Source organism: Etheostoma spectabile, chromosome 7 (assembly GCF_008692095.1).
Source record: "Etheostoma spectabile isolate EspeVRDwgs_2016 chromosome 7, UIUC_Espe_1.0, whole genome shotgun sequence".
Classification (NCBI taxonomy): domain Eukaryota; kingdom Metazoa; phylum Chordata; class Actinopteri; order Perciformes; family Percidae; genus Etheostoma; species Etheostoma spectabile.
Window position 1 is genome coordinate 2,072,231 of NC_045739.1, and position 20,640 is coordinate 2,092,870.

The 20,640-nt window shown below is 39.8% G+C and overlaps 3 protein-coding genes across 26 annotated transcripts in view; all 3 read left to right on the top strand.

The window, feature by feature from the left end:
• Positions 1 to 3,532, top strand: part of rap1gapa (RAP1 GTPase activating protein a) — a 43,789-nt gene extending 40,257 nt beyond the window's left edge. For 21 of the 24 annotated variants that reach the window (XM_032520196.1, XM_032520198.1, XM_032520208.1 and 18 more), the window contains 2 exons: positions 1,205 to 1,284; positions 1,941 to 3,532. In XM_032520196.1, the coding sequence (XP_032376087.1) occupies positions 1,205 to 1,284; positions 1,941 to 2,042 (182 nt within the window). In that variant the 3' untranslated portion in view covers positions 2,043 to 3,532. Of the gene's footprint in view, positions 1 to 1,204; positions 1,285 to 1,618; positions 1,667 to 1,940 lie in introns of all 24 variants that reach the window. The other 3 variants (XM_032520207.1, XM_032520209.1, XM_032520206.1) reach the window with 2 other exon arrangements.
• A 1,511-nt stretch (positions 3,533 to 5,043) lies between these two features.
• Positions 5,044 to 7,990, top strand: aurkaip1 (aurora kinase A interacting protein 1). Its single transcript, XM_032520256.1, has 4 exons — positions 5,044 to 5,154; positions 6,757 to 6,856; positions 6,966 to 7,429; positions 7,682 to 7,990. The coding sequence occupies exons 2-4, from the start codon at positions 6,811 to 6,813 to the stop codon at positions 7,796 to 7,798; spliced, it is 627 nt and encodes a 208-aa protein (XP_032376147.1). The 5' UTR covers positions 5,044 to 5,154; positions 6,757 to 6,810; the 3' UTR covers positions 7,799 to 7,990.
• Positions 7,991 to 8,750: 760 nt separating this feature from the next.
• LOC116692160 (matrix remodeling-associated protein 8) lies at positions 8,751 to 20,177 on the top strand. The gene is made up of 10 exons (XM_032520245.1): positions 8,751 to 8,926; positions 14,162 to 14,188; positions 14,311 to 14,619; positions 14,715 to 14,816; positions 14,911 to 15,372; positions 17,862 to 18,020; positions 18,404 to 18,434; positions 18,522 to 18,601; positions 18,691 to 18,744; positions 18,870 to 20,177. Exons 1-10 carry the CDS (start codon positions 8,899 to 8,901, stop codon positions 18,893 to 18,895), a joined length of 1,278 nt encoding a protein of 425 aa, XP_032376136.1. The 5' UTR covers positions 8,751 to 8,898; the 3' UTR covers positions 18,896 to 20,177.
• The last annotated feature ends 463 nt before the right edge of the window (positions 20,178 to 20,640 follow it).

Sequence of the window (20,640 nt, forward strand, 5' to 3'; positions counted from 1 at the left end):
CATAATCTGCTATATGTAAAGTTTCTGCACTGAAAATCTTACTTAAGTAAGAGTACGTAAGTGCAATCTGTAAAATGTAGTTAAAGTATTACAGTAAATGTCCTCAATGCAGAAAATGGCCACTTGCCAATTCATTTGTCACACTTTTTGCCTGGTTTCTGTGAGAAGTGTTATATGAATAAACTTGGCTTGCTTGCCAGCCTATCCGGGAACCATCACCTTATCGTGGTGGAGGGGTTTGTGTGTCCCTATGAACCTGAGGGCTGTGTTGCCTGGAGTCTGGTGCTCCTGGTAGGTTCTGCCATGGCAAAGTGGTCTCAGGCGAGGGGCCAGACTAAGAATGGTTCAAAAAGCCTCATGCATCATCAAGGAAGAGGAGAAATAACTCGCATGGAGCAAGCCCGAGGCCCAGCATGCTTCTGGTGGAAGGCTTTCAGAGAAGGCAGTAATACTGCAGATGGCAGTAATGTACAGAGATGGACATTTTCCTTGGCACCATAGAAAAACATGGTGATAGAATTCAACAGAACCTGTTCTACCGACATGATTACAAATGTTATCTCATTCTAGATTTATGGTTGCGATTAGGAAATTGAACAGGCTATGGAATATATTACTGGCTTCAATTTCTTTGTTTGAGAATGCACACACACAAAGTGCATTAAAATTAAGACATGCCCCATAACACTTCTCCATCGCTCTATGCTTTGTTCATCTCACTAAACATGTTTGACTATCTTTTCTTCATCTGGGTGGTGTTTCATGTCACCTGTAGATCAGCCTAGATACCAAGTATACAAAACAACGGGGCACCTGGGTAGCTCACCTGGTGGCATACACAGAGGCTCAGTCCTCGATGCAGCGGCCTGGGTTTGGTTCTGACCCGTGGCCCTTTGCTACATGTCATTCCCTCTCTCCCCCTTCATGTCTAAGAAAAATATGAATGACCATAAATTTGAACCATGTAATATTACAAATTTCTTTCTAGAGAATAGATTTTTTCATCTGAACTCATCAATGTGTAAAAAAGGTTGAATTTTCATTTTTCAATACATAGCAACAAATTATTTAGTCGCTCAAGCTCATTTTTAAAACTTATGTTTCAAAACACAAAATACACAATTCTCTTTCTTCTCTTAATATTTAAAGATAACTGTGATGGACGTGCATGACTGGTTTAATACACTGTTGACTTCTCCTTCAGGGCCTGGGAAACATGAACGAGGGAAGGGGACAGATGTCCGTATTAAACTGGAACGACCACACGACCATCAGTCCTCTTCGGTGAGTCGACCCCACCCTGGACTTAACTAAAATCTAGATTACAAACCAGCTTTTAGGGCTTTCTCCTTTATTAGAGCAGTTGCGGAGAGACAAGAAATGAGGGAGAGAGAGGGAATAACATGCAGCAAAAGGGCCTCGGGCCTGAGCCTACATGGGGTGCACGTATCCAGTGAGCTGGAAGTAGCCCCAAAACCAGCTACCTTCAAATGACTGTTGTTGCTCTGCATGATTTTATTTGATTGATTTTTCTTTTTAAATCGCTTTTTGTGTGCTGTTGCTGATGTTTGATGCTTGTTCTTTGTTTTTGTTGCTCTTTGTGCGTCTTCGTGTGCAGAACTGTTAACTCCACCCATCTGGTTGTATCCTGGATCTCCATCTTCAGGTTAGACTTTCCTCAGTACCCTCTCATAGTCACATAGTCTGAACCCATGGATTTAAACTATGGACTGATCTACTGTATATACATCAATGATGCTTGTGTACTGTATATGTACAGGTCAAGTGTTACTGTTGTAATCATAAGACTTGTTAAGATTACTGGGAAATAAATCAAATCAAGAACTTATAGAGGATTTGTCAAATAACAATTTTTAGTCAATAATATGAAAAATGATGAGAGTACCGTTTTTACCAGATATCTCTTTTTATTCCTAAAGCATTCCCATAAGTCACAATCCCACTGGGAGGTGAGACAAGTGCAGGCGTTTGCCATGACCAATGAGGAGGAGGACAAAGATGAGGAAGATGAGGAAGACTAGAAAAGGCAGGTGGAGCCTGGCCAGTCTGCTGCAGGGTGCAGCATACCCAGAAACATGGAGGACAATGGGGAGGAGGACACACAAAGAGGAGCCAGATTTTGCACAGTGATGTTTCCTTCCACTCTTTTCTTTTCCTGTTCTGTTGCTTACATGTAGGTGTATGTTTTTCTTTCCCACACCATTTGTTTCAAAAGAGCACCTTTTCTATCTACACCTTCCACGGTTTTATTTGTAAGAGTTATCACTGTGGTTTATTTTGTCTTGTTGAAGCCCAGGTTTGCTGGCCATACAGGGTAAAGACAGTGCCATTGAGCTCTTTGTAGTCATTCTGAGAAGGACTTTTGCTAAAACATAGAGAAGATAATTGCCTGGATGGTTTCACCAAATCAACAAAGGTTTCGGCTCAATAAAGATCTCTTATGTATACATAATATAAAATATTCAACATCAAAGTTGGATATATTTTAACATCTAATGTGATATAGAATTGAGATCTTTTGCATGCTGTTAACTGTGATTACTTTCTTGGTAAGATAGGAAAAATAGGACTGTATAGTTGCAGCAAAACAATTGTACTCTTTCCTTTTACAAGATCAGATATCCAACTCGACACCAAAGGACACAGTGGAGAAAGCAATGCATCGCAGATAACATGGCCTTAAAACTTAAACATGCAATTTCTTTGTCCCTCAGATTTATTTTACCTCACTTGTTTAACTCGCTTGTTCTGCAGCTAATAATGGGATTGCACTATGAGATTAACTGTAAAACTTCTATCTGCTTTGTCCGTCTTGTTTGTTGGTGAAGAGACCAGTCTCTTCATTATGTTCACCTTTTCTTCTCTGTAATATATGTCTTTATTTATTGATTTGGTTCCTGTTGCACTGGCATTTATAGCATACATCTGTTATCCTGCAGCTCTATGGTGACTACATTCAGCATCCTGCCATATGCTTCTACTGTATTTGTTGCTTTGGAGTAAATTATAATGTTATCATCTGTAAAGCTCGGTCTATTTTAAGGGCCACATATCTTTCAGTGCAGTCTATTTACAGTGCAATTATAATAAAACAGTGAACATTTATTTGCTTTTAATGTGAGAAAATAACTCTAAATACAACTACTGATTTTGTAAATACCTATTAAGTTGGATGACAGTGTAAAATGTATAGGTTATTGATTTAAAATGGGATTGACCAATACCTTAAAATTACTGCCAAGTTGACAATATATTGTTTTATTTCTTGTACCTTTACTTTAATATTATTTTAAGAGAGTTTTGTAGGAGAGATATTTTAAAAGCTATTCAGACTATACTGTAAAAGGGAAATCTCACAGTACATCCTGCTGATCATTTCAGTTGCCTTATCACAAACTGATGGTGTAAGTACACATAGTGAAGCTAAAAGTTAACAGCCAGCAGGATTTACAATGAAATGGATGTTTTGTTGTTGTTATTTTTATTGTAAATAAATGCCCTGAGAACTTTACAGTCTGTTGTACAGTTCACTTTATTGCCCTGCATCACGTCACTCACGTCTTACTTTTGTCAGTATTCTGTGTTTATATATTTGTACTCAAATACAATATTCCAAATGCCACAAAATCCCTGCTTTGAAATGCCTACAAACTGTAGATGTTCCACTTCCCACAGTCTTAATGAAAGCTAGAGAAAGCCCCATGAATAAATGATTTCATGTGGCTGCCCACAAGTATGTAAAACTAGCTCAATGTAAAAGTGGAGGCTTCCCTTCTTATACAGCTGCACCACATGGAAGAAAGTATCAAAGAGTCAAAAGGAAATAAAACTGAACAATGACTGAAATAGGGTTTCCAAATGTATCTGCTCTCAAAACTATGGGGGACAATTGGAATATGTTGATAGCACTCCATAAGCAGGTTGAGAAATATGCAATAACACAATGGGACAAGACAAACGACAAAGCAAAAACTCTTTTCTACTCTGTCCTGAATACTTTGGGCTTTTCTGTTTTTCATGCTATATGTTGTTTTCTATTTTGCATGAAACCGTTAACACTCCAGATCCCCTTTTACTCATCTAGTGTGTTATTCCTCTTCCATTTGGAGGAACACCCATTGACAAAAAATACATTTTTTATCTAATTTATTTCCTCGGAGCTGCACATTTTTGCTTAGATAAATACTGATGACTTATTCTTCTACTAGTATGTGGTATTTTGTAAACATGGCCATTTTGTGCATTATGACTAAAGATAACAGACAGCTCCATACACCGTGTAGCTACAAAGTTACTTGTTGCTCAATCTCCACAGTCAGCTTAAAAAGATGATAGAAAACATAAAAATTGACAAAGCTAATAAATGATAATTACACAGGAAGTCACAAAAGAGAGCAATTTAGATCCAAATAATCCCATTCATGTTAACCTGTCTTTGAATTTATTTGGCTAAAACACAGAGTTGCATTCCTATTTTGCACAGTTCATGTTCTCTAAAGGGTTATCTCTGAATTATGTTCCTATGCAGTATGTTGTTCATCATCACAGAGCTGTCAAACGGAGAAGTTAAGGGCTCATCTGCACCTACCATTGTGACTTAGATTGCTAGTGCCCTCCAGTGGTGTCATTCATGCCTCTAGACCCACCTACCGTATGTTGCTAAGCACAGGGCCACACAATATTATAAATGATGAAATTCAAGTCACAAATTCAATTTGTATTTAATTAGGGTAGGTTTATGTATTTTATTTCATAATTGCAGAATACTAGTAATGACAATTAAAACACCCACTCAAATATTGTGGGCGGGGCTAAACTCGGCTGGCATACAGCCTAACAAGCTATGAGCATCAGGGCAAAAACACAACTCATTTATGTACATTTATTTTTCTTCTCAATAATGTGTTGTTATTATTATTATTATTAATTATTTTGTTGTTGTAATTTTAATTTTAATTATTTAGAGCCAATTTGGTTCTTTCAACTTTCAGAGATTTTAATCTACATTTCTGCTCCAGCGGAACCCTTGTCTGCTATGAGAAACAGGAACGGCATTAAATTTGTGTTGCCCAAGCCGGAAGTCGGTTGCTAGAGTCACATTGAAGACAAAAACCCCGGTCAACGGAAAATAAGGTAACGTAACACAGTTCGTTAAACATAATATAATTGATCCATGTTTTTTATATAGTTGATGGCTGAAACGTTCGTAGCTGTAATCGTTTAGTGATAACGTAGCGACATTCACATCAAAAGCAGAGCTACATTGCTAGCTAGCTAGCTTTAGCAACATCCAGAAGAGGGGCACAACGTTAAAAAACAAGTGTAATGTCAATATTTAATCTAGTGCAATCGCTCAGTAACGTCAGTTCATTTTGTAATTGTATTTTTTTTTTTTCATGTGGTCAAGGACGTTAGTTACCGTCGGTCGCTAAGTTAACCAACCGGTCAATTTTATTTGTCACGTGAAATCGTACGAGGTTATAACATGTAATCGCATCAGCTCCTTGAACTTGTGCATTATTTATCTTAGAGTCTGTCTTAGGCAGTGGCCTCGTTCGGATCTTAGTGACCTGAGTGTAGGAGAAGCTCAGCCTCTCAGTGCTGCCTGGTGTACCCACCTTCTACCCGACCTCAACTGGGATAATCGGCTGTTACCCGGGCGACTGGTTTAGCCCTATCCTTAGACCAATGCTAGGATCAGGGTTCTCTATGGGTTTGGCCCCAGCCTTAGACCAATGCTAGGATCAGGGTTCTCTATGGGTTTGGCCCCAGCCTTAGACCAATGCTAGGATCAGGGTTCTCTATGGGTTTGGCCCCAGCCTTAGACCAATGCTAGGATCAGGGTTCTCTATGGGTTTGGCCCTAGCCTTAGACCAATGCTAGGATCAGGGTTCTCTATGGGTTTGGCCCCAGCCTTAGACCAATGCTAGGATCAGGGTTCTCTATGGGTTTGGCCCCAGCCTTAGACCAATGCTAGGATCAGGGTTCTCTATGGGTTTGGCCTTAGCCTTAGACCAATGCTAGGATCAGGGTTCTCTATGGGTTTGGCCTTAGCCTTAGACCAATGCTAGGATCAGGGTTCTCTATGGGTTTGGCCCTAGCCTTAGACCAATGCTAGGCTCAGGGTTCTTTATGGGTTTGGCCCTAGCCTTAGACCAATGCTAGGCTCAGGGTTCTTTATGGGTTTGGCCCCAGCCTTAGACCAATGCTAGGATCAGGGTTCTCTATGGGTTTGGCCCCAGCCTTAGACCAATGCTAGGCTCAGGGTTCTTTATGGGTTTGGCCCCAGCCTTAGTCCAATGCTAGGCTCAGGGTTCTTTATTGGTCGTGTGCACAACCAAAATCCGATCAAAGGCCTCGGGCACATGCACCTCCAACAATACTCATTACATAAAGGAAACCCCACAAGTATAAGCAAAATCTGAATATAATACTAAAATATAAATAAATAATACATGAACAAAATAATAACATTAATTTTATTCATAGGGTTGGACATATTGACATGTTTCCTGAAACAGTTATTTTCATTAGTTTAGTAGAATAGTAAAAGACTCCTGTGACAGTTTATTTTGCATTTGTCTTTGATAATTGATTCCGTATAGCCTATTATCAAAATTGTAATGCTAGCCCATTAATTTTATGTCAATCAATGCTTTGATTAATCCACTAATTAATCATGTGTTTGACATCTCTGTGGAAGACGTACACCCAGTACTTTGCTCATGCCCACAGGACCCGTGACCAGTCAACTCACTTCTGATGATTTTACTCGGATGAGTATTAACGATGTTTACTTCAAAGGTCGTCCCCCTTCTATTACGTAGAGCAACATGTAAGTATAAACTAATATCTATCTATTCATCCATTTCATTCTTACAATATATTTCCAGTTAAAGTAATGTTACTCAAGATGACATCATTTTTGTTTCCTTAATAACCAGGTGCCATTCGAGCCCATGGACAGATGTTGAATGGACGTGTGCAACCGGTTCTTCCTGCTTTCTGCTCTTCGCAACAAGAAAAACTGAGAAGCTACTCAACAGCAGCAGACAACAGCTCTATTCCTCGATGGGTACAGCTCGAGCCCGAACTGGACGAGGCTCTTGTGCCGCGTAAATTGTCAGTGAGTCCCCTGGAGAGCTGGCTCTCCCTGCGCTACCTCCTTCCTCCCCTGCTGGAGGCCGCTGAGCCGCAGGAGGACGCAGCGTTGCTGGAGGAGAAGCTGCTGCCTCCAATCTCTGTCCCTGTTTTGGAGGATGGGGAGGGTTCAGCAACACCCCTTAGTTGTAAGAATGTTTTGGAGATCAGGCGGAGGAAGATGAACCGGCATAAATACAAGAAGTTGCTAAAAAGGACTAAATTCTTGAGGAGGAGAGTGATGGAGGGCAGGGGGAAGAAGAAGCAGGTTAGTTTCCTCTTTTTGGAGATTAAATGGGATCCTTTCATGCTGACTAGACAGTTGATTTTTGACAAATTTTCAGCAACTATCAGTGTTACGTGTGATATTAAAACGAACACTAATAGTAGTATTTAACTTTATTTCCGTTACCAAGTGTATGTTATCAAATGATTTACACAGTCTTGATTAAACTTGAAAGCTTTTTTAATTGTTGTAAGCCTTGTATGCAATTACAACAGAGTCTTTTGTTCTGTGCAGAAACGATTCGAGGAGGATCTGAAGAGGATTTGGACACGATCTGGGCTGAAGAAGGCTCCAGAGGGATGGAATGCACCTAAGATTTTCATTAAACAGCATGGAAACAAAAGGGACTGAGAAACTCTGACAGCGATTTTTAAGTTTGTGTCACATCCCTCACGCTGGACGGCTCTGCACATGTCACACTTTACACAGTGCAGTCAAAACAATGAGCCGACTCTCTGTGCTTTGCAGCTAAACAGATGCATGTTTCAGTGAAATAGACTTAGTCAATGTGTGTACAATTATTTTTTAATAAAGTGTACATAATTGTGTGTGTGGGGGTGTGTGTTGGGGGGGTTGTCCAAGCTGCAGTCACGAAACCTTATGTAGTTCCAACGGTGGGTGTGGTCAGAGAGTAGAGGGGTAGGGAAGCCCCATAGACCGTATATATATTGATATATATATATTATATATTGATATATTATATAGATATTAATATATATATATAAACGGTCTATGGGAAGCCCCCCCCCCCACCGGCTGGTGTGATCCTATAGTAAGAGTTTACTAAGATTTAATGTTTATAGCACAGAAATGAGAGAACCACAATCACAGTTGACTGTGTGGCCATATTAGAGTACAATAACACCTCTTACAAGGCCTCAAGGTAGATATAATAACTTCCTTTTGAGTGGTTAAATACAGAATCAAACTTTTCTAAGATCAAAAAAGGGGACATGAGAAAGGATCTTTTATAATCCACTCCTTAAATGGAAGTTTTCCAAAAGACTGGTTTACAACCATAAAAGTCACTGATATCTCGGCACATAACCGAAGACAAAACGTGTTTTTCTAAAGATAAGTATGGTACTTTAGTTTGGTAGTTGTGTAACCTTAGTATTAGTCTATAATAAGACCTGTCAATTTAAGATCTTTTGAATTCTGCTGGTGGCTGGGGTTATCCCTTTATTCTCATTTTGAGAATAATTCCTATACTGCATTTTAACTCTACAGGATGCCTACTCCGACATGTTTTCGCCCAGACTGCTTTGACCAACTTTTGGGTTTCATGAGGCGGAGCGTGTGGATGCTCCAGACTGCAGGAACCCAGCAGCACACAGCTGAGCCGTGCTCCGCCAGTCTCCCTCACCCTCCACACTTCTCGTCTTGTGTCAGTCTGTGCTCACACCACCTCTCCCAGGCTTTTATATCCGCTGCCAGTCGTGCGAAAAAAGATGCACCTCGTTATGACTCTCCTTCGGAGTAAGTTATTTTCCTTTCTTGCTTTTAAAAGAGAAGATAAATAAATAAATAGAGGAAAGTTCCTTTGTTCCATAATTGGATCCAGGTTTTCAGGTTAAAGTGCCTGTCGGGAGCAAAAGCCGAATGCCATTGAGCTGGAGTAAATATCTCTTCAATAGCCTTACCTCCTAATGTCTTTTCAATTTAGCCTAAGTCATAACGTAGATATTGTTTTTAACGGGTAGCTGCAGTTTTATCTTTAAAACAACTTTTTTGTGTTTGTATGACCTAGTTTGTATTTGTTTAGCCAATTGTTAACACAACGATACTTTTTGAAACCCAGAATCTTGTTCATTTACTGTGTTGTTTATGTATTTATTTATGTACGTAACTAAGGCCATTTATTTGTTTTTGATCAATCCACATATTTATCTATGTATCTATCGATCCATCTACAGACAGTAGGCTAAAGCCTACCTACCTACCTGTCTTAAACTATATTCCTGTGTAGCCTACGTGGTGTTACTACAGATGCAAGATGCCTATTGTGAAATATTCGCAGTTCTGAAAATAAAGTGCACGGAGCTTCACGGACCTATACAGATGCAAGGTGCCTTTATTGTGAAATATTCGCAGTTCTGAAAATAAAGTGCACGGAGCTTCACGGACCTGAAAGGGAAACGGAGCATTGCATATAGGCTACAGTATATCCCATAATGCTGCATGGCTTTGCCTAGCCTCGGCCTCCTGATAGTGTGTGTATGTGGGATTTTCTGTGGCTTCAGCCCAATGTGTTTCTAGTTAACAGCGGTCTGAGCGAAGGAGTCAGCACAATCCGACAACCTGTCATTAAATGTGTCAGTAATGAGTGTTTCCCCGCCAAGTGGGCTGCTCTGGGCACAGGCGTCTTGGAGGAGGAGGGGTTACCACTCCAACCTTGTTTATGGTGACTGTTGTCTGAAGTAGCTGCCACCAACAGCAGGGCATGGACAGATTAGAATGACTAGTTTTATAAGTTTATACACGTACTCATCAAGGCAGAAAATGCCACTGTCACAGCAAGGTAGCATGTCTGAGTTCTGCAGCCTACAGCCCCATAGGCCAACTCTGGGCTTTGCTTAGCAGGAAGAAAAAAAACTTTCCCACAGATGGTTCTCCCAATATTTTTTTATTAAGTTTCCTTTACTGCTCAGACATTTGGGCAAGATCAGACAAAGCGTTACAAACAAGCAGTGGTGGTAAGTACACTTTAAGTACTTGAGTATTTGAATTTTCTTCTACTTTCACGCCACTGCATTTATTTGATAACTTTAGATACTTTGCTGTTTCAGATAAATAATAACAAATATAATCAGTGAAGAAATATTGATGTTATTATGGATAAAGATAAGGCTTTATTGATGAAATTCACAGCTACCCTGCAGTACATAGTAAAACATTTGTCCCACCTTTACAAACTGCCACATTAAAGTGATGTACACATTATTGCATCAATAATTTAAAAAATCAATAATCTAATACACATTATTCTGATATAAACTATTCTGCATAATGAGTACTTTTGCCTTTTGTACTTTAAGTATATTTTGACAATATACTTTTGTATTTTTACTTAAGTAAAATATTGAATGCAGAACTTTTACTTGTAACTTTCTACACTATATTGTGTATTTTTAATTTTATACTTGTATACTTTTACTCAGTGAAGTTATATACGGTATAGATACATGAAATACATACTGTACATCTATCGAAAGCAATACACATAAAGTACTCATTCATCAAGTCTCTAACGCACATGGAAATTGTATATACGTATGATGGTCCACACGATGAATACATTCTTGCAAATGAACTAGTTTGCTTAAATGCAAATTAATATAAGTAAATACTAGAAACTCTAATATACGCCTTAGTGAATATACACAGGAGAATCAACAGGTTCTCCGGCTGTCTGAATGTATCGGTGTATGTTTGGCTGAGTCTGCAGCAGGACAACTTTATTTGATTTATTCTCAACTTGTGACCTGGCTGTGAGTGAACGTCCCACCCAACCACAACGGCCATGAATCACCGAAATGATGCTGAGTAAACGCACGCTTTAGGTTGGAGTCTAAATCTTTTTTGTTTTAACTCAAGGATGACATGGTAAGTGATTGACCATGTGTGTGATTTCTAGGGTTACACATGACAACAGTGATTTGGCAGATCATTTGCTAAATGCCTGTTATTATAGCTTCTTACTCAACAGCACATTGTTAAGTGTTTAGTGTTAAACCAGCCTTGTGTGTCATCAGTCTGTGTGTGTCTGGAAGAGAGAAAATTACAGGGGTTGGGAGGGACACTTTGTTTTACCTTCTGCAGGGAATTTTATAGCCTTCATTAGAAAACCCAAGTTTTCCAGCACGGGGTCTCCTCTCCGGTGCCAGTGTGTGTGCTGGAATAATTTTGCTCAGCTTTTATTATTATTATTATTATACTATACTGGTGCATACTTACGAAGTTACTGCATAAAAGCGCAGTAGCAGGCAGCGCTCCGGTGACGTGTTGTTTGGATGTGGTGAAATGAACTCTCTGTTTAAGTGTCTGTTGTCTGTGCTCACATATACAGTGTGTCAACCATGCTGAGCCAGGGTAATAACACCTGGTCGCAGAAGGCCAATTCTGGTCTTGCAACCTCTATCAAACAGATTTTGTGCAGCTTGCCTTTAGAGTGGAGGAAGTATTCAGAGACTTTTTAACTTGTGTAAAGCAATACTGAAATGTAAAAGTACTCCATTACAAGTCCTGCATTGAAAATGTCACTAACAGTGGTGTGAAAAAGTGTTTGCCCCCTTCCTCATTTCCTGTTCCTTTGCATGTTTGTCACACTTAAGTGTTTCGGAACATCAAACCAATTTAAACAATAGTCAAGGACAACACAAGTAAACACAAAATGCAATTTGTAAATGAAGGTGTTTATTATTAAAGGTGAAAAAAAATCCAAACCATCATGGCCCTGTGTGAAAAAGTGATTGCCCCCCTTGTTAAAACATACTATAAATGTGGTTGTCCACACCTGAGTTCAATTTCTCTAGCCACACCCAGGCCTGATTATTGCCACACCTGTTCACAATCAAGGCATCACTTAAATAGGAGCTGCTTGACACAGTAAGGTCCACCAGAAGATCCTTAAAAGCTACACATCATGCCGAGACCCAAAGAAATTCAGGAACAATTGAGAAAGAAAGTAATTGAGATCTATCAGTCTGGAAAGGGTTATAAAGCCATTTCCAAAGCTTTGGGAATCCAGCGAACCACAGTGAGAGCCATTATCCACAAATGGCGAAGACATGGAACAGTGGTGAACCTTTCCAGGAGTGGCCGGCCGCCCAAAATTACCCCAAGAGCGCAGCGACGACTCATCCAAGAGGTCACAAAAGACCCCACAACAACGTTCAAAGAACTGCAGGCCTCACTTGCCTCAGTTAAGGTCAGCGTTCATGCCTCCACCATCAGGAAAAGACTGGGCAAAAATGGCCTGCATGGCAGAGTTCCAAGGAGAAAACCACTGCTGAGCAAAAAGAACATCAAAGCTCGTCTCAATTTCTCCACAACACATCTTGATGATCCCCAAGACTTTTGGGACAACATTCTGTGGACCAATGAGACAAAATCTGGTGTAGAAGGAACACTGCATTTCATATTACTCTCAAGTTAGTAGAGAAGTAGTAGAAGTGGCTTAAAATAAAAAATACTCAAGTAAAGTACAGGCACTTCAAATTGTGTAAATGTACTTTATATTACATCTGTTTTCCACCACTGCCTTTAGCAAATATAGTGTACATACCGCAGTTGCCATTACTTGCTAACTTGATATGAAGTTTCATAGCAAAAGCTTCAATAATTTCCAGATTTCCAACTTCTCAGGACTCGCCTTGACTAAAATCTATTGATGGACTACAAACTGTTCAGACCTCAGCCGCCGGCCTTTTAACCAGAACCAACAGCTGTGATTGAATGCATCACACCATTGATATGGAAATGATTTTATGATTGTATTGAGTATTTTTAAGGTTCTTCATGGCCCTGAGTTCTTGCCATATTTTGACATCTTTGCAGTGCACAAGGCTGCGTGTAGTTTGAAATCCTCGGGCAGAGACCAGGCATAAAGCTAGAATGGACAGAGTTTACAGTCAGGGCCTCAAGTGCTCTGCAACGACCTGCCCAAGAAAACCATGTTGTCGGCAACCTCTTTTAAATCTCTTCCTAAAACAAAGCTCTTATCCTGACTTTACAGTTTAAGTGATTGTCTTATTTTAGGCAACTTAAATTGTCCTTTTAATTTCTAGTAGTTAACGTTACTGTAATTTTTTCCCCAGTTTTATCATGAAATCTATTGGTTTTAAATTTTGTTGCTTTTAATTTGTCACCATTTGTTAAGCAATTTTGTAACGTGTGTTTTGGAAGTGCTAATAATAATGGTATTTTAAAATCTGTATTATCAGTGAAATGATGAAAAAATTATCTTCTCTCTTTATTTATTTATTTTTTAATGTGCTGAGTTTATTCACACATAACGGCACACTTAAGGCTCTGCACATCTAGACTGTATGATTCACAGTGCCCATTGCCAGGATAGTAAAAATAGACAGGTGTTTGGTTTTGACACCACGCAGTTTGACTGAAGTACATGCTGAATAGCAGCCCCGTTCTTCATCCCCTCAGGATCATGGCCTTGCAATAAGCCAGCAGCGGCCAGGATGAATAGAGGCTCTGTACTGTATGCTTTGGCTGCATGTGTGTCTCTGCTGGCCCTTCAGTAAACAGATGACCAAATAGCACTGTGGGAAGAAAATGCATTAGAAATTGCATATGTGCTGTTGGAAAATGTTCCTATTACTCCAGTGAGAAAGCACAACAGCAAAATATATTATATATCCAGAGAATATTGACCTTTGGTAAAAAAAAACTAAAAAACACGATTCTGCTGTTGTATTCCTGTGTGGAACTAAAGTCTTGCCTTTTACCATTTCCTTGTTTCATCAGTATTTCTGTTTTGTTAAACAGTCCTTTCATTGAACCATCCGTTCCAACACTGAAATCTTTCACACGCCGGGTCAGGTCACTAAACTCTCAAGCCACCGAAACATTTTGCAATGTCTTACCAATATTTCTCAAGACTGCATTAGTGAACTGCCTGTATACTTCAGCAAGTATGGACAAAGTGCTTCAGTAGAATGCAACTCTAATCACTCGTGTTTTGGTTTGTTTCAGTTGTTGCTGTGTTTTTGCTGCCAGGAGGTAAGACATTTTTGTTTCTTCATGCACTACCTTAAATAATCATAGAGCTCATGTTTGATGCTTCTCTTTCTGCCATTGCTACCTTGAGTTTTTGAACCCATGTGTTCATTATTTTGTGTCAGCATGGGGTCAGAGCGGCGGCAGCACACTTGGTGGGGTGGTGGAGGCCAAGAACATCACGCTCCCTGCAGGGTCTAAGGCCGTTCTGCCCTGCCACAGCCCCCGCATGGTGTGGACGCAGGACAGACTGAAGGATCGTCAGAGGGTGGTGCACTGGGACTTAGTGCGCAGCAGCCCAGAGTACTCTGTGGAGCGAGTCCTGGACATGTCCCCTGGAGCCCGTCAGAGGGTCTACAATGGCTTCAACAAGGGACGCATTTCCATCCCAGACTCTGCTTTCAATGATGGCAACTTCTCTCTCATCATCAACAGTAAGACTTCCCCAAATTTTCCAGTAGCATCATGACCTTCTTCGTCTTCCATTTAGAATTTCATCTTAAGGTTGCTTGGATGCTTACTTTTTCAGATGTGGTCTTGACTGACAAAGGAGTTTATACTTGTAATCTGCACCATCACTACTGCAAGATTCACCAGTCCATTCAAATCCAACTCAATGTCACTAAGTCAGGTGAGGTGTCCTAATCACACCACTCCAATGCTATTCCATGAGTCATAAGGAATGAACTGATAGTAATGTATTTCACACTCATATTTCTTTCCAGTTCGAAAAGAGAAACGTTACTGGGATGGAGAGAAGACTGTGTTTGTTGTCTTGTTGGGCAAGTCAGTGGTATTGCCTTGTGTGAACCGGCGCTCCCTGTGGAGAGAGGGCCTTCAGGAGGACCAGCAGCAGGTGGCTCACTGGGACTTCCAGCCCCCTGGAGTGCGTCCTGATAGGGCTGACCGTCTGGTGGATCTCTACGCTTCTGGAGAGCGTCGTGATTATGGACCACGCTTTGCACAGAGCAAGATGAGCGTGGAGGAAGATGCTTTCACATTAGGGGACTTCTCACTCTCCATTGCTGGCTTGAGGCCTGCTGATAAAGGCCTGTACTCCTGCCACCTGCATCACCACTACTGTGGTCTGTATGAGAGACGCATCTTCAGGCTCACTGTGGGACCTTCACTTCCATCCGCCCCCACCACAGCACCAAGAATTTTGAAGAATGATGTGCCAGAGCCAAGTAAGTTAGTCAAATTAAAAACAACAGAAGACACGTCACTTGAACTTTGTTTTTTTCCAGACGCTAGTAAGGGTTAGTGTTTTTCCCCATCTGGTTTCTCGGCTGAATTGTGCATAGGGTGACAGCATAGCTCCTGGGCTTTTTGTTATAATAATGGGCATAGTTGGTCAGTTAAATCAGTTCCTCTTCTCCTCTGCCAACTCTCTCCTCAGACCTCTCTGTTTTTGTGTTTGAGCTGAAAAGGGAGGAGGTAGAAGGAATGTAGAAGCTAGTTGAGTAAGAAAGAAAAAGTGATGGGCAAAAAGAAATCTGTCTCTTAGTTGTTGAATGTGAATTCAGCAAAGTGGAGTTTTTTGGAGTCAACTACTTTCAGTCATAGCTTGAGAAGCTGGCTACAGTAAACAGCTTGAAATTGGCTGCAACGGATGTGGTCTGGTTTTCCTTGCTGACTTGTTTTTTTTCTTCATTTTTACAGTTTTTTTCATTTACAGCTGGAGACATTTTAACTGTGTTGAGCAGAGGAGGAGGCTCAAACAGCCACTCATTTTGGGAGGGTCTTGTGTTTTTTCCTCCATTTGACCCATTTACAAAAGTCCCAACCACGTCTAGACTGGTTACACTGCATCTTGAGTTTTGTCTATTCTTTCAGCCTGCCCTGTTTATCTGCTGATGTGTATCAGCCTCTGGTAGAAGTGTGTTTATCAGCGCATACAGGAAGTCTCATACATCTGTTCAACATCTGGGCCAGCTGTGACATAAAAGAACAAAGTAAAGGGAGGGAATGCAGGTATGTGTAGACTAAATCCTCCTCCCCTGTAAAGAAATGACAGCCCATGCATTAGCTCCATATGCATGTTGAAGAAATGCACATCCTGCCCGGTCCTTTGAGTAAACCTCATCTAGGAATTCACTTCTGTTATATTAAAAGTAAGTTGTTTGTGCTCAAGCAGGCGCCAGACCGCCAGCAATCATTTAAAAATTACAAATGCCACGGCAGCTTTTTCACTCAAGTGCTGTAATTATTTGTGGCACATAGAACATTATTTCTTTGAAGCGGGCGTTATGCGAGCTGTCAGCGTTTCAACGGGAATCTCTATCTTTGCGAATAAAGATGCTTTCCTTCAGTTCATTGACTTGCAAATGATGCATATCCCACAGGAACAAAAACACAGGGTAACCTCTGTGCAGCATATGTGAAACAGCCGTTTACACCGCCACACTTGTCAGATCTGTCAAGAAAATGGAAATTGTCTACTACTTGGTTGTGGCTGCAGCTCTGCTTGTGACAGTTGAGCTCTAGAGACAGTGGCCTTGGACATTACTTTGCAGTTTTATTCATATCAAGTACATTAAACAATGACAGGTAATAATTGCCAACCAAACTCCCTCCCACATCCAAGGTGGATGGTTCAGTCAGAATAAGCTTCTTTTTTTAATCATTGGCAGGTTTTGAAAGCACGATCAGAGATGGTATGTTGCATGTTTTTCTCGTTAGTCCCTCAGTGGTGCCTAGTTTTACTCGTGTCCAACTTAGCTGTTTTATTGAGAGACCATAAAGTAATGCAATACTTAAGATAAATATTCAAGAGGACAATAGTTGATGTCTTCCATAGTTATATTTTTATTATGCTGTGATCTGGCTTCTGAAATCAGGGTGCGTTTGAAATTAAAGAATTATACTATACTAAAACCCTTCAACCACGACTCTGCAAACATGCATAAAAAGGGTTATTCTGCAAAGGTATCTGTGGTACAATAGACTGTACTGTAGTAGTTGTAATGGTGTTGCATCTCCAAGCCCAGTATGTATTTTCTGTGCTTGTCGTTTTGAATAATTATCATCAACTATCTCCAAAGCGTTCACAAAGAGTCGGAGTCACTGTGAGACTGGGAGCTGCCTGCAGGGATATGTGTCAGACATGTATTTAGACTGTAGAGTTCACTGATGAAGGTGTCACAGATTTATTTTCCATGCGTGCAAAAACTAGACTTCTGTGTTTTTGAGAAGATCTGAAAAGGGCCTGAATGGAAAACTAATACAGACATGCAGACCACATAACAGAATCTGTTTCTCTTTCCTCACACTTCTCCTCCTCTTTTCTGGTCAGCCTGTGTTATTTTTTTATTTTTTTTGAGAAGAGAAAAGAAACAGCTGCATGACATCAGGTCTGGAAGTCATTACCAGCGAACAGACATTTAACTCCTGCTCTGCCTCAGTGGCTTTTAGAAACAAATGAAAACAAAGAAGCCTCGAGGGGAATACAAATTTGACTTTATATAGAAATACATTTCATTTTGATCTGTGTTTATTGCCATTACGTTGATCCAATGTAACAATCTAATATATCGCAGTTTGAAATATGGCAGTCAATCCTCCCATTCTTACATGGGGAATAGTTACTACATCTCTTAAAAGTTCTGTGAATTTATAAAATAATTGAGTAGTTTATTTTATGAAGCGTTTGATTTTATCCATGTTCTGCCTTTAGGGACTGAAGTGGTGGAGGCTCCACGCGTGGTGAATGTCATCCTCCCTGAGCAGCGAGGTTATTTCGTGCAGCATTTGGGCCACTTCCTGGCAACGTTCTTACTGCTGGCGTTCATCGTTGTCGTTGTCATTGTGCTTACTCGGCGACGCAAGAATAGAGGTATTGTGTGTGTGTGTGTTTAACTTCTAAACTCTTCCCCTGTTCTTGGCATGTATCAGATAACAAACACTCATTCCATATTTATTATAAATAGGGCTGGGTTAAAATAAGCAAATGAAAATCAATCTTCGTTCTTTGAGTGATTAGAGATCGATTAATAAAATCCAGAATTTGTTTTTGGATTTTCAGCATACATTCTCTGAGAATTTCTTTGTATGTCCAAGCAAAATGTGAAGTTTCCGTAACCTAATTGATATTTTGATTCAGAATCAATCCGGGAATTCGTTTGTGATACCCAGCCCTAATTAAAAGCATCTTCATAGAGAGCACATTTTATGGATACAGCGTGTTTAAGATTGTGTGTTAAATCTTTTTTTATTCAGGTCTGGAGGATGACCTGCGTCGATCTGATCGGTAAGGCATTACTGTACAATAAATGAGGTCCCAATTTTCTATTAAATGAATCCAATTGTAAACAGAGCGATGCTTGTTTCTGTGCAGGGGGAATGTGATCACTGGCGGTGAAATGTCATTAGACTGCACAGAGCTGAGGCCCTGTAACCAAGACCGTCTGAATTCAGGTAAGCCCCCATCCACACACATGCAGTAAACACACATTTTCTACTCTAACAAAATATTCTCATAACCTGTGTCCACTTAAAATTTACAGACCACAAAAACAACCTACTGAAAGAGAGAGATATGACCAAAGACTGCAATAGGGGTGAGCAGACATTGTGCAGAGTTGCGTTTCAGTAAATGAACATCCAACAGTAACACCCTTCCAGCCACAGATAGGAGACATTATATTTGAATTGATATGATGTCGGTTTCCCAATCTAATTTCAGACTTTGATGGGAAGCTGTGGAAGTGAGTGATATTTCTGCTTCTGATGCCGCTGGCAGGTCCAGGGCAAACCCCGGAACTGTAAAGGACCGTAGAGAGAAGGGAACAAAAGAGGAAACCCAGGAGAGGACGGGAGGAATGCTCCCTCTGCTGTAACTCTAACACACTAAGCTTTTTTGCTTAAAATTGTTTTTTTTACATGTCACTTTTTATATAACTTGCATTTCCACCAGCTGTTGTGACAATATGGTTAAACATATATTTGATCCTTACTCTTTGCATTCATCAGTTGGTTTATGTTGAATAAATAGGCATTTTGTTTTATCATCTTTAAAAAAAAAAAGAAATTACAAAAATGCATGTTCATTTAAGTATGTTTTATATGTATTTTGCATGCTTACATAGCTGCAAGCTCTTACAGCTTTTCCAATCCTAAGATTCAATAATTCTCTTTTTTTGCACAAATTTACCAAACTGTAATTTGTAAAGGTCTTTCATCATGTTTCAAAGGTAAAGTTACTGTAGGTAGACGGTTTCAGACAGTGTTTGGAAAAAAAAGTGCCACACATAGCTTTATATAATAAGACATCTTAAACAGACTGTGTTATTTTCTTTGTTTTCTTTCTTTTTTATTATTTTAATTTCATTTACAAAACTCCACTGTGGTGACAGTGGGTTTAATTTAATTTAGAAATTCAGACTGTCAGACTTAAATTCTTATCCAAATAATATTTTTCCCCAAATGGATATATTTGTTCATTGATAACTTATCAAGTGAAAGATGGTGACATTGTAGGACCCTGGACTAAAGGCTCAGTCTACAGAAACTCAGGTAAAAACAAAACAAAAAAAACTTAACCAATTATTTTGGTTTTAATGGGGTGTGCAGGACTTGTTTGCATCAAGCATGTATAAAGTATCCTGGTTTGTAAAACACTGAATTTTCCGTATTAATCTGCTGGTCAATGCTACAGGTACAAATCTGTTATACAACATGCAGCTCTATGAGGTTTACTGCAGGGAAAAGAGTGTCTACTATCTCATTAATGCTAAATCACAAACTGTAATCATTCATCTAACCCATGTTGCTCTTGAGGGACCTAGGTCATTAACCTTCTCCAGCTTGTTCGGTGTTTGGCGGTCTTTTCTGCTTCCTACCAGGATCATTTTATTTCATTGAGTTCTGTATCCAGAGACCTTTTCCAGAAAAATGTAATCATAACCTCTTTTTTTTCTTTTCTGCTCTTGCACACACTCTGTTGGTCTCTTCTAAGAAAAGATGTATTCTATTAAAGATTCCCAGTAGTGGCCACAGACTCATCACTGTTTGTGCTGCCTGTTATCCTGCCTGATCCACAGACATTAACCCACATATTTGACATATTTGGTATTTTGATGAATGGGAAACTGAGACACGAACATATAATTTATCAGTAGCCTATGACTGGCAGTATGAGAGAAGGACTATTTGAGGTAAGTAATTTAGCTTTTATTATTATTATTTGTATCTAATTGTAGATGCATTAACATTGTGTTCTTTGTGTAATAAGTGTGTAGTTCATGTGCCATTGTAACCAGTTGTTACAACCACCTATATTCACTCCTGAGGTGATCAGTCCCATTCAGTGATAATGAGTGCAGCATGTGTACTTATTATTACAGTCATTTGTAATTACTGTTATGGACATCTAATATTTAATAACTTAAGGAAAGGTAATTAGGCTATACAATCATTAGAGCTGTTTCTGCATTTATTGCCCCCCCCCCCCCCCC